This window comes from Musa acuminata, chromosome BXJ3-2 (assembly GCF_036884655.1).
Source record: "Musa acuminata AAA Group cultivar baxijiao chromosome BXJ3-2, Cavendish_Baxijiao_AAA, whole genome shotgun sequence".
Classification (NCBI taxonomy): domain Eukaryota; kingdom Viridiplantae; phylum Streptophyta; class Magnoliopsida; order Zingiberales; family Musaceae; genus Musa; species Musa acuminata.
This window is the reverse complement of record NC_088350.1, coordinates 25583323-25601032: the sequence shown is the minus strand read 5'-3', so window position 1 is coordinate 25601032 and position 17710 is coordinate 25583323. Positions and strand designations below refer to the sequence as shown.

General features: G+C 38.9%; 2 protein-coding genes across 3 annotated transcripts; one reads left to right on the top strand and one right to left on the bottom strand.

The window, feature by feature from the left end:
• The first annotated feature begins 1246 nt into the window (after positions 1 to 1246).
• LOC103976119 (oxysterol-binding protein-related protein 1C-like) lies at positions 1247 to 9122 on the top strand. 2 transcript variants are annotated; one of them, XM_009391311.3, is made up of 10 exons: positions 1247 to 1910; positions 2006 to 2362; positions 2525 to 2624; positions 3629 to 4083; positions 5243 to 5398; positions 6802 to 6969; positions 7047 to 7187; positions 7725 to 7955; positions 8062 to 8175; positions 8695 to 9122. In XM_009391311.3, exons 1-10 carry the CDS (start codon positions 1431 to 1433, stop codon positions 8860 to 8862), a joined length of 2370 nt encoding a protein of 789 aa, XP_009389586.2. In that variant the 5' UTR covers positions 1247 to 1430; the 3' UTR covers positions 8863 to 9122. The 2 variants fall into 2 exon arrangements, with proteins under 2 accessions (XP_009389586.2, XP_064994709.1); XM_065138637.1 differs by lacking the exons at positions 8062 to 8175; positions 8695 to 9122 and having other exon boundaries at positions 7716 to 7852.
• Positions 9123 to 9777: 655 nt separating this feature from the next.
• On the bottom strand, positions 9778 to 16153 carry LOC135630996 (J domain-containing protein spf31-like). Its single transcript, XM_065138347.1, has 9 exons — positions 16001 to 16153; positions 14793 to 14883; positions 14650 to 14710; positions 13763 to 13840; positions 13230 to 13303; positions 11700 to 11813; positions 11482 to 11589; positions 10165 to 10203; positions 9778 to 10086 (listed from the first exon to the last, which is right to left on the bottom strand). Exons 1-9 carry the CDS (start codon positions 16084 to 16086, stop codon positions 10000 to 10002), a joined length of 738 nt encoding a protein of 245 aa, XP_064994419.1. The 5' UTR covers positions 16087 to 16153; the 3' UTR covers positions 9778 to 9999.
• Positions 16154 to 17710: the final 1557 nt, after the last annotated feature.

The window sequence follows — 17710 nt, the reverse complement described above, 5'->3', positions numbered from 1 at the left end:
GGTGGTCACGGTCTAGCCGGCTAGGATGGCTACGTCCCATCGGCGGAGGGACATCCATGTGATGGCCTGCACGCCTTATAAAGCACGATGATGGCAGACCAGACATGACCACGGGAGGATGATTGATCTCGCCCATATCTTGCGGCTTACCGACCGCCATTCACAACTGCATGCTTATGTTTCAATTAAAATAATCTTTTTGTCCCTATAAAAGAAAACGAAAACGAAGATAACGTTGTTCTTTTAAGTGCAACAATGATTGAGCTCTTCTTGGTTTCATTAAGGTGATGATGAGCTAACGCGTTGTCTTCCAGCAAAATGGCAAGAGAGAAGGCGATGATCATTTCCTGCCGCTCCTATCGGCCAAATCCACCTACGACTGAGGGAGCGAAGAGAGGAGGAAGAGGTACACGACATTGCATGTGGTGGAACCACAGGGTTTCAGACTGTGGCTCCACCCCAACACTCCAAGAGATACCTCCTAACTAATGAATAGTGGACCCGACCATCCTATATTTCTTTTCGTTCACCCCAGTTTATTGTTCTTTAAAGATCCGCATCATTAGACCATCGAGATGGATGGATCAAAACACTTTTATGATTCTTAACGTCTTATTAAGAATCACATGGAAATCAATTCCAGGGAAAATGATTATTTTAAGGGCAACATTAATAACATACGCACCCGATTCGGGCAACGATTTACACCGTGGTGGACCACAACGCCGAGCCCCGAGGCGTGCGGGTACACTTTGTCGTAAGAGAGTGGTGAGCCCAAAGTACACGCAAAGAGGCGCACGGGGATTCCATATCGGTGCAAGGCCGCGTCATCCGTTGAACCGCACCCGTGTGGCGTCCGGGTCAAACGCGACATCGAGATTCGTGCAACATCGAGTCGGCATCCTCCGCGTCCGCTCTCGCCTTCAGATCCGTGCGGCCGAGGGGGGGCGGGGCTCACCTGTCCTCGCCAATAAATACGAACCACGTGGCGAATAACTAAGCGATTGCGAACGGTGCGAACGAAAGGCGTTTAAATTCAAAAGCAAATTGCTACGTAATCGCGTAGAAATCTCCCACGGCGTTACTGTCCGACGGTTTGGTCGTCGCCCTGGATTTACCTTCGGTTTTATTGGTATGAGTTCGGGCCCCACCCGAACTAGGCTTCACGGATGGACGGGAAGTGTGGTGGGTGGGAAGGCATAAATCGCGTCGTTTCGGGTCGCTCATATTTCTTCGGTGGCGAGTTTTTCTTGGAGCGGTCGTCTCGTCTCCGGTTCGACTCGCTCCACCTCCTCCCTCCCTCTTCCTTTCTAAAGAGCGGAACCAAAACTACATCTCAAACCCAAACCGCTCTCCGTCTTCCGCGGCAACGAAGCGTCAAAACCAACACTACCACGCGCCTCTTCTTCTTGCGTTCACCAAATCGCACCATGGCTCCTTCCCCTCCGCCTGCGGCCGCCATTCGTGAAGGGCACCACCATCACCACCACCACAACGGATGCCGATGGCCCTCGTTGCCTCTTGGCGCGTCCGCCAGCGACAACGGGCGCCCACGCCGACGCCGCCTTCTCATCCTCCCGCCGTCCGAACCGTCGTCCCCATGCTGCTCCTCCGCCCGCGATTCCCGCTTCCGCGGCGACCTTCGGCTCAATGACATCGTCCGGAACGGCGTCTCCGGCGTCCTCCACAAGTGGGTCAACTACGGAAGGGGGTGGCGCCTCCGGTGGTTCGTCCTCCAGGACGGCGTCCTGTCCTACTACAAGATCCATGGCCCCGACCGCATCGAGCTCGCGCCGGATGACGAATTGTCCTCTAAGGTCATAGGCGAGGAGTCCTTCCGTCGGATCTCGCGCCGGAAGAAGGGCCATCCCCATCTCCCTCGCAGGCCCGTCGGCGAAATCCACCTGAAGGCAAGAATCAACCTCTCTCCTTCTCATTTCCATCCAATCTGGGCGTATCTTCTACTTTACTTCAGGTATTACAGCGTTCTTTTTACTGCTATTAGGTCTCATCGATTAGGGAGAGTCGATCGGACGAGAGAAGGTTCTCCATCTTTTCAGGTACGAAGAGGCTTCATTTGAGGGCGGATACGAGGGAGAACCGGCTGGTGTGGGTGGAGGCGCTGCAGGCGGTGAAGGATATGTTCCCTAGGATCTCCAACAGCGAGCTGATGGCGCCGATGGATAATGTGATTGTCTCCACGGAAAAGCTGAGGCAGAGGCTGCTGGAGGAGGGGTTGAGTGAGGCTGCGATACAGGACAGCGAGCAGATCATGAGGAGTGAGTTTGCCTCCCTGCAGAACCAGGTGGTTCTTCTTAAACAGAAGCAGATCCTCCTCCTTGACACGCTTCGACAGTTAGAGGTAGAAAAAGATGACCTTTGGCTAGCCTGTGCCTACCATGCTGATAATTTTCTTTTACTTACAATATTCGTGGATTAACTTGTGCAGTCTTTTTTTGTTGGCATACGCATACAGCATTTCTGATCAGTTCTATATTGTTATTCTTGTGGCCTCATTATGTAGACAGAAAAGGTTGACTTGGAGAATACACTTATCGACGAGAACCACAAAAGATCAAGAGAATGTGAATCCACTTCTGTTCCAGAGAATGGGAAATTTAGTGGTACAGTGGTTGGAAGAATTGTTTATTAATATCCCATTTGTTCAGATAATTATTTGTTGATCTATTTGATAATTGCCATTCATACATGTATCTTTTTTCAATTCTTTTTTCTCCATTTTTTTCTTGCTATTACATGATCTACCTTTTCTATAATTGTTCTCTATCTTCCTTTTAGTTCTTAATTTCTATATTCAGTAACTTTTCTGAAATGTAATTCACAAAATGAGCAAGTATCAAGGCTGTACTCATGACATTTGCTATTGTATATCACTGGAAATACACGAAAATAAAATTATAATATGAAGTTGAAAGTATACTTTTCTTTCTCTAAAAACCAATTAGTAGCTTCTCCAGATTCAATTAATAACTGAAATGAACTAATAATTTAGTCTGCAAGATCAACTATATGCAACCTCGATTACTTGCTGTCTCAGGGAATTAATAACTTGTGACCCAACATTTCAAGAATGCTTACTAAGTAGAAAGGATCGGTGTAGCAGGAATAGGCGTTTTATAAGCCTTGCCTTGTTTTTTATAATGTTGAACTTTTATTTTTCTCTTTTTTGGCCTCCTTGTTGTCTTTTAGATTCAATCTCATGATTATGCATGGTGTTTTGCTTTTTATTCTGCCACATTTTCAAGAAACACATCCTGAGATCATAAACTTCTAAATTTATATGTTTTGTGATATTTCCTATGAGGCCCATCATCTGCTTGAAAAAGGGTGATCTTGTCATAATATTCAATAACTTCTATGAACTTATGTGTCAAATCTTTATATTTTACATATTGGATTATGACAGATATTGATATCACATTTGATTTACCAAATGACTTATGAATCTCACTATTTTATTAATTTGATTTCTGACAGTGATTGCAAAATACTTTTGATTTAATTATTTAAGCAACTAGCAATCTGGATTGCCTTTGTTATAGCTTTTGCTCACGTGGTTAAGTATTGTAACTCTCAGCAGTATTGAGTCTTTCATTTCTTGTTACAGGTGCTTGTTCTCCCGAAGTAAGTCCAAGTGAATCTGATTATGATAATGGAAGGCATGATCCTGTTGAAGAGGAGATTGATGAAGAAGATAATACTTTTTTTGATACAAAAGATTTTCTTTCATCAAGTTCTTTCAAAAGCAGTCGATCTGACTTTCCAAAATTTCAAATTGACTCTGATGATGACAGTGGTAGTTCTGTTGATGGTACCGACTCTTCAATGAAGTCCGTGAGAACAAAGTACACATATGTTAGAAGGCGCAAAAAATTACCTGATCCAGTTGAAAAAGAAAAAGGAGTGAGTCTCTGGTCAATGATTAAGGACAACATCGGGAAGGATCTCACAAAAGTTTGTCTTCCTGTTTATTTTAATGAACCACTTTCATCTTTGCAAAAATGTTTTGAAGATCTGGAATATTCTTACCTTATTGACCAAGCATATGAATGTGGCAAAAAGGTAATTGGCAAACTTGTCTCTGAATGCTAATTCTTAATCACTTTATTTTGAAGTATAAGCTTTGTCCATATAAATATCTTCTTTTCCTTCAACCCTTTTTCATAAATTAATCCATGTTTCTTTATTTTAGTTATGTCATGATTTTGGTTGTAACTCATATCATATTGAGATTTCCAGTCATAAATATCTGATTGTTTTAACAAGCCACAAAAATATACTCCTAACTCTCACATTAACTGTTGTGTTCTTTTGGATTTTCTTGCCGAGGTTATTTTGACATTCTTTAAGACAACCACTGGCATGCTTCTCAGGGAAAGTCTCCTTCCACCATCATCCACAATCTGTGAAGGATACTTGGAGATGGCATACTCCACAAACGGTTGCAATACTTTCTTAGAGCTTTTCTTCTAGCATGGTTATTGCCCTATAGGCGCTCTCGAACCAAGAATTATAATAGAAATTTTAGCAACCTAATGTGGAATTTAAACTTATAACAATGTTGAAAGAACATGTTTTGCAGTAGGCCATGGAAACACTCAATGGTCCATGGAAATATTTGGTAAGCCAATAGTTGAAGAAATAAATACTCACAACAGAGGAGCATTCCCTGTCAGCCTTGATAATAAACCCATTGATTTCCACTTTGGTCTCATCAAACAAGCTGGAAGGTGGCTGAGAAGGTGATCAACTTTACAGTAGGTGGAGCGGGGTAAGGGGAGGGAACCCTTTGCATGGAGCAATATGCCACAGGGCTAAGGAAATAAAGACTGGCTACATTATACAAGTTCAACTGTTGGGTACCAAATCACATCAACATGACATGGAGGCCTTCTAGTAATTGGGTTTCAACTTACTCAAGTATATTGCTGTCTTGTTATTAGAAACTCTTAAGGGCAAAATAATCATCGGACATCATAATTTTTAATATACTGTTTGACCGTGGATACAATAGAAGTTGCATGAAAACATTTATACTAATGAGATAGACTCCTGAATAAACTCATTGAGACATTTTTGTTTATGGAAATCAACAAACACTAGTTGCTTTGCGATCAACTAACCATGCAAAGTCAAATTGAGTATGCTTGCATTTTAGTTCAATGATTGCATGAGCCTATCCTAATTATGTTGAAAATTTGGATATTATGAAATTTTCTAGGGTGATGGACTTATGAGAATCCTTAATGTTGCTGCATTTGCTGTTTCTGGATATGCTTCGACTGAGGGCAGAAGCTGCAAACCTTTTAATCCACTTTTGGGGGAGACATATGAGGCTGAGTATCCTGAAAAAGGTCTAAAGTTTTTTGCAGAAAAGGTAAAACAAACACAAAATTTTCCTATATTTATGTCATACTAATCAATTCTTTTCATACTTGATGCTATCAATTGTGTCTTTGACTTTTATCCCTTTTTTGTCTCTCAATAAATTTGATGTTAAATAAATCATTGAAGCTAAATTTGAACTTTAATTATTTGGTGAGTCTATGAACAAAGGAAACTTAATTCTTTCCTCACATTCTGAAATTCTAACAAGCTGTGGTCATTTATGATCTTTTAGATCTTAACAATCTCTTTCCTGTCCTTCCACACCAGATTCAATATATTTATAAACGTGACAATGCCAACTCAGTTGATTTTTCTGCCTCTTTTCTGCTTCCTCTTCTGTTATATTCCTCATGCATATATTTATCAATATATTCTCTACCGTGATATGTGCTTCCATAATGTGCAGTTTTTTTATGTTATTATGCCACTGCCTTTTGTGTATTCTTGTTGGATATTATGTTATCTAAAATACAAACACCAGGGATCCAATATGCTAAAGGAATTTGTGAACTTCTTATTGACTCCTACACTATTTAATGTACCTAGCATAGTGGGGCTGCTATTTTCTTTGGTGTATTTTTCTCATTTACAAGAAAGATATATACCCAACCATGGATTTTATTCTGACTTTTTCCCTAGTAATTGGTGATTTAATTTCTGGTTGAGTAAATTTATGATCAGTTTACACGGACAAGGGTTCCAAGACAGTTTAATTCTTTATTCTGATTTTTTTTGTTATATTTCACTTCAAAATCTACATATATTGGGTTTTTAACTCATGAGCATAAATTTTATGGTATGCATTTTTTGTTGTTGTTTTTTAATGAAGGATTCTGTATATATTCTTTTGTTGTTACAAAAGTTGAACTTGTTTACTGTGGACGACCCCAATCATATGTTTTGTTCCAGCATACACGTTTCCTAGCAATATGTGGTTGGGATGCAATCTGGCAATTTACATTATAAAACTGAATATTATGAGATGGTTGAAAATTTTGAGTAAATTGGAATTTTTTTGTTTTCAACTAGCAGCGAAGTTTATTCTTGAACCACAAATGTGACAGAGAAGATGGCATGTAGAGACATCTGATTGAACTGAAATGTGCTTTAATTTTTGACATCTGTTCTTTTTATTGTGCTATCTAGGAGTTTATGACTTCAGTCCATACGAGTTGCTCTTCATGCCTTTTACATAAAATAACGTCATTGACCTTTACTAAGCTGCAATGTTATTTCCTCACCGTTGTTGTCATATCTATTTTGTTTTGCTTTAATTTGCTGCTGATTTGCTTTTGTATTTTTGCTGTTTATGTCTTCTCTGCATTGTTTAAATCTACATGCTTTAGTTTATGCAAAGTAGAGAATTAGTTTACCTATTTACTGCATATACAGGTCAGTCATCATCCCATGATTGTTGCATGTCACTGTGAAGGTAATGGATGGAAGTTCTGGGGAGATAGCAATTTGAGAAGCAAGTTTTGGGGACGTTCAATTCAGCTTGACCCTGTTGGTATTCTTTCTGTTGAGTTTGATGATGGTGAAGTTTTTCAATGGAACAAGGTATTTCATTTTTACATGAGATATTGTGTTTTAGATGTTGTGAACGTTGTATGAGACTTTGTTACATGCTATTTTAGGTGACGACTTCCATTTATAACCTTATATTGGGAAAACTTTATTGTGACCATTATGGTACTATGCGTATACAAGGTAATGGTGAATATTCATGCAAGCTAAAGTTCAAGGAGCAGTCCATAATAGACCGCAACCCTCATCAGGTGATTTGCTCTTTTGCCCTTTATCTTAATTTCCTCTAGAAATCATAGATTGTACCCAATGCTACATGTATTTTTCCTTTCCTCCATTTTGCTTGCGTATATAGAGACAGCTGTTTGCTTGTGTCATGTGTGGTACTTGTGCTAATTGTTGATCATCAATATTTGACATTACTTCACTCAATCTATTATTGCTATCATTCAGCAAGTTTCATTTATGGAATTGCAATCATATTGATGTTCTTTGTGCAAAACTCTAACCTATTCAATTTTCATGGGCCTAGTTTTCTAGAATTGCCATGTAAGATAGTAATGTTGCATATGTTGGTCAATTCTGTTCCATAACCTTCTTATACGAGTTATTCGCAGAGCCTGCTTACTGTCATCTGTTGATCATGACACTATTATTGTGTGATATTTTCGATCTGCCTGGGAATGGCAAGACTAGTACAAGCTGCACAGAATACTGGCACTGTTGAGTTTGGCATCCAACAATCTCTTTTCATATCAACAAAAAGACATTGATTTTAGCCTTTGTAGGTCCAAGGTGTAGTTCTGGATCGCAGTGGGAAAACTGTTGCAACCCTAATTGGAAAATGGGATGACAGCATGCATTACATGGTCGGAGATGTCTCTGGAAAGGGCAACCGAGCTGAATCATTTTCTGAAGCCCAATTACTGTGGAAGCGTAGTAAACCATCCAAGCATCCTACCCGTTACAACCTTACTCGCTTTGCCATTACGCTGAATGAATTAACCCCTGGATTAAAGGTGAAGCATTTGGTGTTCTCTCATTCCTGGCTTTTCTTATTTTTTCACAAACATTTTTTTGATACAGAATCTAAAAGCTTTTAATTTTGTGTTGATTGATGAGCAGGAAAAGTTGCCACCCACTGACTCAAGGCTTCGACCTGACCAGAGGTGCTTGGAGAACGGGGAGTATGAAATAGCAAACTCCGAGAAGTTGAGACTGGAACAAAGGCAACGACAGGTTTAAGTTGACAACAACTTGCTTTTCCAAATTTAAAATTATTCTTAATGTCATTAGACTAGTAATTCTTTCATCTTGGGTAGTTTGTACTTTGTAGTGTTGCTGTCTCTAATTTTTTATAGTTCTGCGGTATATTTGATGTATGGAGTTGGCTTGTTGTTCATTTCGTTGATCATCCTGCTTATGCAATTATGAAAATCTAACGCTTCAATTGAAGAAATTACACAAACTATATCTGGGTGCCTCGATGAGGACATCAACCCTTTAGTTGGGCGAAGATTATAACATCTCAATTTAGTTCCTGAATTGATAGATGGACTAATAACTTGGGCTTTTGAGTCAAATAAATTGTGATTCTTCTAGCAAACAGCCTACAGTTTCTTTTTCCAATTTCTTTGTCAAATAAATTTAGTTCCTAAATCTCTTTTTTCCTTTTATTTTTTTCCAATTTCTTTGTCAATCATTTTGACTGCTATTTTTAATGCTTCCATCAATGAATTAGTGACTGATGACATGCAGGCAAGAAAGATGCAGGAAACAGGTTGGAAACCTCGGTGGTTTGCTAAGGACAAAGCCAGCGGCACATACCGTTACCTTGGTGGTTACTGGGAGACAAGGGGAAAAGGTTTGTGGGATGGGTGTCCCGATATCTTTGGCCAAATCCCCAGCAATCACTTGATCGAGTGAGTAATATAATTAGAGTTCGAGACAAAGTTCCGAATGTATTCTTTAACAAATTTTCCCCTATAGATATTCGTTCTCCAATTTTTTCACCTTGCATTTCTCAAGTTTTCGATTTAAGTGCTCGCCATTTTGTGAGCCATCGAAAATGCCTTGTAAATGACACACTGGGAAGACAGTTGTGATGATTTTGTATTTATATTTCTGAACGATGAAGCACCGAACAATAAGAGCGCTTTCATTGTCTTGTTCCGAAAGCTGTATCAACTGTCGGTGTCTTTTGGCTTCTATCAGGATTTCTGGTTTATTTCTGGCTTCTATCAGCTGTATAAAATTTGCAGAGAGAATTACAAATTAATGCATTAAAAATTAATTATTTTACTTTCCTTAATGATAAAGGAATAAACAACAATTCCGATTGTCTGTTGATATTACTTACCATTAGTTAATCTTATTCTCTGTCTTGGTTGATTGTCGTTTACAAGGGACTGACTATGATGATTTGATCAGTCGGTGTCGGTGGTGAAGAAACGAGGTAGTAGAGAAAATAAGAGTGAAGAAGAAAGGAGATCATAGGGTTAGCAAAGGAGAACAAAAAAAAGAAAGCAGAGAAGCTATCAAGGAGAAAGAAGAAGAAAGAAGAAAGGAGAAAGAAGAAGAAAGAAGAAAGAAGAAAGGAGAAAGAAGAAGAAAGGAGATAGAGAAAGCAAAGAAGGAGACGAAAAAAGAAAAAGAGAAGCCAAGTGTACGAGAGACATAAACAACATCGAGCTTTAATCACTGTTTTAGCGTATTAATTTTTTTTTTTTTTTTATACTTAGTTAGACTGGAGTGCCCGACACAAGGACGATCCATCGGTTTCGGGTTGTATCAACATACACAATCTTATTATTGGCTTGGTTTTGTGGCATTTTCAATCTCTTCCCTAAAAATCTTGGATCATCATATCACCAACACAGAATTCACGACAGGAAGAACTTTAAACAGGTGATAACTCCCGTAAATGTTGATAAAACCTAATGACCAGAGTTGTACTAATATATTTTTCATCATCGCAACCGGCAGACTCGCCACAATAAACACAATTGCTCGTCTTGAAGATATGCTAAATCAAGTCTCCGGTTTCCGACGAGTAATTTGGTTTCACCCTCTCTTCACAGGCCTTTGAACGTAGGACTTATTTGGATCTTCTGTTTTGAGCTTTGGTGGCCGTATCTCACCTTTTTTGCCCTACAGAGAACAATAATAGCATCAGTTCAGAAACTCCATGCTATTTATTGTACCATCACAGGCACCATTATTTCTCACCTTCTTTCCGGTCTTCATGAAATCTCTCCAGCTGGAAACCTGCGACATACGAGAAAATTATGCTTAAGATGATCCACAAGTTTCCACTCGTCACCCAAAAGACCAACTAAGACCAAGGTTGAACCACAAGTACCTAAATATTATGGCTTCTTTCGTCTATGATAAACCAATGGATAGGTAAACAAAAGAACAAAATCAATGTTTACCGAAGTATGGTAAAGTTATAAGTGATAGATTTAGTAAATTTAGTTGCAGCAACAGTAGACCGTGAATTCGGTGGATGCAAGGATGATGAGTATTCATTAGATCATGATCTTTCGATGGCTATTACAGCATTAATTGCTCCAAACCATATCTATGTCAAAATTTTGATAGTTGGTACATAACCATGATCCTTGCTAATTTCATCAGTAGTGAATGAATGACCAGAGGAGGTGTGACAAAAAATCAACCTCACCAAAGGAATGCTATAAAACTAGATAACACATTTTTTAGGGTCAAGACCGAATAAAGATTATGAAAAGACTCATTTCATAATAAATCATGAGGTGTTCACATGATTTATTTGATGAAGCAGAAAAGACTCATTTATGATTATGAATATTCTCACTACCATAAAACAAATGCCTGGAGCAACTACTTTTATGCATTTAAGCTCTTTCACATCCAACAGAGCCCCTCAAATTTCAAAAAATTACTGGATTGATCTAAAACTTGCTTCCACAAATTTGGATTATTTTCATTTATTAAAGGCATTTTCAACTTAAAACAGTGAGTCAAATATACCTAATAAGAACTGACATCAGGAATGAAGGCAACGAGCTTCATTCTTCTATCCACCTGAACTTCACATTTGCCTATATATATGCGACTATGCAGTGTCTTCTGTTATCGATAAATATTATGAATACCTAGACAATCTTTTCTTTTTTACCAATTGTTTCATTACCATCTATGACCTTCCTTCGATACCATCATGTATATTACTATATTTAAGCTCATTTCTTAAATTATGATGACCATACATAGGAAATGGGAAACACACAAATAAGTGGCAATACCTGGAAACAACTTATTCAAGTTAGCTCAGGTTAAACCATCAACCCATACTGATGAAAAAAAAAAAAAAATCGTATCTGAGCTTTAACATATGATGAATTTGGCAATATATCGTAATTCCTGCAACTATGACAAGTGATTTATCTCAGCATCAAAATGTTTTGTGTTTCCAAGTATTATTGCCACTGGGATAAGATTAGTAATTGTCATAAAGAAAAAAAAAATCTTGATAAAAATAGAAAAAGAGAGAAAACATACCCGTTGATCTCTTGTTTCCTCCCACTGTTCCTCATGCTCACGCTTTCTTTTCCACATCTCTTTCGTTTCTTCTTCTTCCTTCTTTAATCTTCCTTCCTCTTCTGATATCTAGTTATTCATGAATACATATTCCAGGTGTTCAACAATTCCTTTGTAAGTAGTAATGGTATACAATGAACAAGAACAAAATACTGTAAATATTAGGTTGTATATCAAACCCGCATTTGCATTTTCCTCCGACGCCACTCCTGTTCAGTTAAAATTTCACGCACTCTAATTTTTAACTGCTGCTTGAATTCTTCTGATTGCTCGTACTGCTGCTCAAATTTTCCCTGTTGATGCAAATCAAAGTTTCCTGAGCTGTTATTTACCTGATAATTTAACTATTTGATCAACTTGCAAAACCATATTGAAGTGCACTTGGGCACACGTTAAAAAAAAAAAAAACATGGTTTAACTACATACCGGAATATATCCTATGCATTTATTTCAGAAATGCATATCTATCCGGTCAAAATTCTTCGGTGAGCGATTCCATTTGGGCACAGCTTAGGCATGTGCCTGGGCCGAGGTGGTTGCCTGGCCCAAATCGACCTTGATTAGGCTTGAATTGAACCCAAATTGATTCGATTCAACCAAGCCACACGTTTAGGCCCAAATCGACAGCGTTCGATTTCAACACATTTAGACCCAGCTGCTCCTCTCTATCGCCTTTGCACTATGCCAATACAACCTCGCTCTTGATTATCGATCTGAATGGTTAAGTTTGAGGCATGAAAACTATAGGTAATACCTTTACTTTAGTGGTTAAATGTATGTAATTCTATGTCTTGGTAATACGCTCGAGTGCCTAGAGACTCGAGGTGGAGATACCAACTAACATATATTTGTTGCTTATTTACATTTTTTAAATGATGAGTCGTGTGCTTTTGTTATAGTGTGATAGCACACTCCACATGTTTGGATATGGCCTCCTATCTCATGGGTTTGTCACATTTGCAACTCAGTGAAAATTCAACTTCTTTGACCCTGCAAAGATTGAGATTTCATAAGTCAACAATTATGAGGAGTTGCCATCTAATTTGTATCTTTCCTGCTTTGTTATTTTGTAACCTTAGATGCACATGCATTTATCTTAAGCATGTGTTCCTAGACTAGTGTTGTCAAAGGCACTAGGCGTTAAAAGCCCAAGTTCCAAAACGCTCGAGTCTCTAGGCACTCGAGCATATTACCTATAGTTGGAGATACCAACTAACATATATCTAGGCACTCATCTTTCTTTGCTCTCAAAGTCACACCACACAAGGTGCACTGAGATACTAAAGATGCTAAGAAAACCAACTGTAAGATGTTAATATACATCCAATAAAATATCATCTATCTACATCTTGCAAAGGACAATTAGCTAGGCACACATCAGATGATACTTTCCATTTTTATACATGCATCACCTAACAATTCTAGATAATTTGCTGGTTGCATACAAGCATTAGTAAAACAAGTATGATACTTGATTTGTACAATTCTAACTGTCAATCAGCTGTATCATAGATATAGATATATCTGTGACTAGATATTTGTTCTCTTTTACACTTACGATAATTATCTAGTCCACCTGGCAAAGCAAATTTTGCAAGAATAAAGATCAGATTCATTGTCAACAGAGTAATAGTTCACATAACCTTCTTAAGAAAAAAATCACTAGTAAAAAGGACATGCAGCTTGTTTAATGAAACAACTCAGCATACCTCATCTACCATTGCTTTTAATTTAGAGGCATTGTCTTTCTTCAACTCTTTCTTCCTCTTTAACCTAAGCTCTTCTGCAACATAAAGCACCATCAGTGGATCTTCTCTTTTCATATCAAACCATCACAAGAAATAAAATATTTTAAGCAAACAAACTCATAATGTAACTGTAACAAGCAGTGTGTATATTGCATGGATTTAACAAATAATTCTAGTACAATATGTCAACTAATACAGAAAGACGAACTCCAGTGCAGAAAAGGCTATCTTCATGTTGATTTTGGTACATTGTACCAACCAAAGCAGAGATCCACAAAAATGTAAAGCATAAAGGCAAGTTTATGATAAGCACTGCAACTTAATTTGATGGCATTGAGTTCAATTGTGATTAAGCAATATTATCACGTATGAGGAATTCTAGGTGAAATTTTTCGTTGAAATTGCCAGAAGCTTATGTTCAATAAATTTAATGTTTGAAAGGAATCAATAACTTAAATATCTAAGATAAGGAACTAGTACGTAAGAATGCCCACCTTTGGCAGCATTAACTTGACTGAGAATATATTCCCTTTCCTGTAGATCAAGGAGTAACTGCTGTGCTTTTGCTAATGCTGTAACAATAATAATATCATTCATCAGTAACCTTCAAAGTTAATAGCATAGTGGAACATAACAAGGGCCAATGAGTTCTTTTGTTCAGAATGGCATTGCTAGATCAGAATGGGACCAAATTTTAACTGAAGGCATACTGTATTTTCAAGACCAATTACATTTCTAATACAGCAACCAGAAAAAAGGGCAAGATAAACAATACAAGATGAGGGTTCAATTTTGTCATTTTAAGTACTGATAGAACACCAGAATACGTGCGTTTTAAAGTTAAACAAAGCCTAATCTAAATCCAACCAAACCCATTAAGTGAACTAGATAGCACAACTTCTCAACCAGTCCTCAGATTTATATAGTTGTACATCATACATGTTCAAAAGTATTATGCCAATTGTTCGTCAAGAGACAATTAGCTTTTAGAGACAAGGTAATATAAGTGAAACCCCCATGTGTACAACAAATTTCTTTAAAACTTTGTTGAAAATATATACTCATGTCTCAAATACCAGAATTATTCTTTAGCAAAATTCTATCACTACATCATAAGAGTGACTAAAGATTTTCCGAATATTAACTCTTTTATCTTTTAGAGTCTTAGATCTTATAGTACTGGTACATTCACAACATGTTTTACAAGGGAAGTACATCCTTTCCTTCTAATGCTATTATCCCATTTGTCTTCAACAAAAGTAAGAAAAATACTAAGTAATTAGATGTTATGACTATGCAAGAGAGATCTACATTCAGATGTATTTCACCGCCCAGTGATAGCTGAACAAAGAGACAGACAAACCTGTTTATGTCACAATACCTGCAAAAGCCTCCTTTGCTTGTGGATGCTTGCATTTGTCCGGGTGAACCAGCAAGGACAACTACAAAATATCACCAATATCAGGCATTTCCGATTCACAATTTCAAATCTATTCATAGTTAAAAATAAGAAAGTAACTCTACCTTTCTATATTGCTTCTTCACATCATCAACTGATGAATCAAAGGATAAGTTCAGATGCTCAAACGGATTCAACTTGAAGCATGAAAGTATCCTGAATTGAGATACACTTGTTACTGATTAAAGGACTAAATGGAAGAACGAAATGTCAGTTAATGAAAAGTTCATCAAAAATTAACTTAAGCTCCAAAACCATCCAAACTCTAGATGTCAAGCTTTGTCATGTACATAATACAATACATTAAAATATTTTTTGACATATCATTGCTGTATTATATCCTTTTCCCAACAAGTTCTATTGGGATATTCATGTCATCTGATATCAATAATCCAAATCCACCGTGTGGTAGAGGACAACATGGAGGTAATGGGAATATGGGGCTGCTGAGTTAGATGAGAGAGTTGTGGCTGCAGGGTACCGAGACTAGCAGAGGACAAAGGGTAGGGGTGTTGGTGGTGAAGAAGTTGGTGACCGTCTGCAGACAAGGATGGTAGTGGCAAGAGGCGACGGTGGCAGTGGAAAAGATTAGCAGGAGGTCATGTAGGTGGAGACAGGTAGCAGTGATATTGGTGGTGCAGGGGGAGGGTATGAAGGTGAAAGGTACAAGGATAAATTGGACGATTTAATGAGATTAATCGATAATACTAATTTATATAGCATCAAAGGCGGGTTTTTTTCATTTAGCTGGTACTTTTTTCGTTCAATCTACATATATTGAAAAGGGAAGATCATTTTTTTCTTGCTTTCATCTAGGGTTTATTGGAAAAGGGAAGAAAATCCAATAATACACATTGTCTTCTGGGGACACTATACATTTCGTGCTTTTCAGATGTATGCTGCTACAAACTCCCCTGAGAAGCGAAATCAACCTCTCTGCTGCTTCAGGGCATACAAGAGGATGGGCGATAATCTATTCCCTGCCAAACCAGCTGGTGCTTCGAATTCAACTATTAAATACACTGAAAATTAATTCATGAGACCGGATAACAAGGTCAGATCCAAAGAATCGACGATGTTCTCAAATCCTCCATCAAATTGCGTAGGGCAAGACATGCCGTTCCCCTCCCGTTAACAAGATCCCTCATCGCCGCCTAATTCACGATTTCGCGTAACCCCCAAAGCCCGTAGAAAAGGACTACGCAAAACCTAGTTGGTATAACTGCGGAAGCCAAAGAAGCGAGGGAACGGCGGGAAGGAATCGGTGGGTTACCTGGCCACCTCGTTGTCCCTCTCGACCCCGCTAACCTCGGCCATGAAGCTCCTAAGCAGCAGATCCTCCTCCGTCACCGCAGCCATTGCGACGTCGCTGCCGCCCGTCCTCTCTCTGCGTCCGTCTCTGACGAAGAATAATGGGCGAGGAAAGCCTCTTACGTGCCGCTTTGGTGGGCCGAGAAAGCCCAATTATAGGCCCAATGGGAGCCCTTGCCGAGCCTAGTGTTCAAGCTCGAATGCTTTATGGGCATTACAAGGGATGGTAACACAGAGAAGCTTCGGTGGCTAGGCCGAGGCCGCGCGCGCCTGTCACCGACTTCGAGCCCCTGTCGAAGTCCGAAAACGAAGTCGCAACTCGCCCGAAGGCCGTGGTCGCCGACATGCCTTGAAAGCGAACGTACCACGACGACCTCATCCCGCGGGCCGTCACATAGCCGTCGGCGTCGAGATGTCCGAGAGCTTCGGGAAATGATTTCTTGTGGCGAAGCACCAACATGTGCTGCTGATTTGCTTCTCCATCTCGAAAGCTGAACCTGGTTTGGGACAAGTTGCAGAAGCCATGAACGATCTCTGCCTTTCCGGGCTGGTTTTGGAGTCATCAAAGATGGCCGTGAGCTCCAACGCCCCACCTCCATGCTTATCCCCACCGAAGACCCACCATGGCAGGAAAGTGAGCTCGCATTAAAAGCCAAAGCTTGGCAGTTTAGAGGTGCTTTTGTTGCTCAGCTCCATTGTCCGTCTCAAGATCAAATGACAGCAAGTATGGCGTGCATTAACCTTCACGTCTATTCACTAAGCAAACATCAATAAATGACTGATGCAAATGTTTGTTTATACTCCGATATGCTTTTGCATGTACGAACAGTCATGGATAGGCATGTCAAGAGAATTGGCTGTACAATAAATTAATGTTTAGACTTCATCCTATTGTAAATGGGATGAAGAACAAAAGGCAAACAATGATTTCACTCGAAGAAAGGAGATAGGCCAGGGCATGAAACTGTGGCAAACTCAAGAGAAAGGTGAAGCATGTTCTGATGAGATAGACAGTTAAATATCTGATAATGCTGAAAGTGGAGTCATTCCTTCAGAAAGGACTGAACGTAAGAATTTAGAGTGCACTGAGATATATATTTTTTTTTTCAAAATATCTTTAAATTTGAGGCATGAAGTACAAGGATCTGAATAATCCTTGAAATAGAATATTTTGGACATATGGAGTTCATATGGCTGCTATGATCGAAAGCAAAGTGAAAGAACAAAGTGGAAGCAAGGATGGAATATGCAGGAAGTGTCTCCAAACTGGAGATGCAATAATGACAAATGTTCTTGCTCTTTTAGTAGCATGTGGCTGATATGGCAAGAGGATGAACTGTTGGGAGAGAGAGAGAGAGATGGAGTGGTAAACTAAAAGAGAAAAGGATGGGCAAGATAAGCTTTTCACTTCAGCTCATATCAACTCAACACATGGCCTTGTACAGACCCAAGAGAATTCTAGGTACATCTTTTCCCACAAGAATGGCATGGCCCCTCAATTTGGTTTCTATTTCCTATGATACCTTCCCATTCACAAGCATGAATTTTAACATTTCAACACCATGAAGAACAAGTTTAATCAGTAACAAAAACTGAATTCTGAGTGGGGAAAAAATATGCAAAAAGATACTGGAAAAGTAGAAATAGTAGAAGTTGATTTGCTTGTCATCAT

Excerpts from the sequence above, each read along its gene's own strand:
- LOC103976119 (XM_009391311.3), top strand. The coding sequence starts at position 1,431 with ATGGCTCCTTCCCCTCCGCCTGCGGCCGCCATTCGTGAAGGGCACCAC. Across the intron at positions 2,625-3,628 it reads AGAGAATGGGAAATTTAGTG|GTGCTTGTTCTCCCGAAGTA; the intron begins GTACAGTGGTTG and ends TTCTTGTTACAG. Across the intron at positions 4,084-5,242 it reads CATATGAATGTGGCAAAAAG|GGTGATGGACTTATGAGAAT; the intron begins GTAATTGGCAAA and ends GAAATTTTCTAG.
- LOC135630996 (XM_065138347.1), bottom strand. The coding sequence starts at position 16,086 with ATGGCTGCGGTGACGGAGGAGGATCTGCTGCTTAGGAGCTTCATGGCC. Across the intron at positions 11,814-13,229 it reads TAAAAGCAATGGTAGATGAG|GGAAAATTTGAGCAGCAGTA; the intron begins GTATGCTGAGTT and ends TTGCATCAACAG. Across the intron at positions 11,590-11,699 it reads GGAGGAAAATGCAAATGCGG|ATATCAGAAGAGGAAGGAAG; the intron begins GTTTGATATACA and ends ATGAATAACTAG.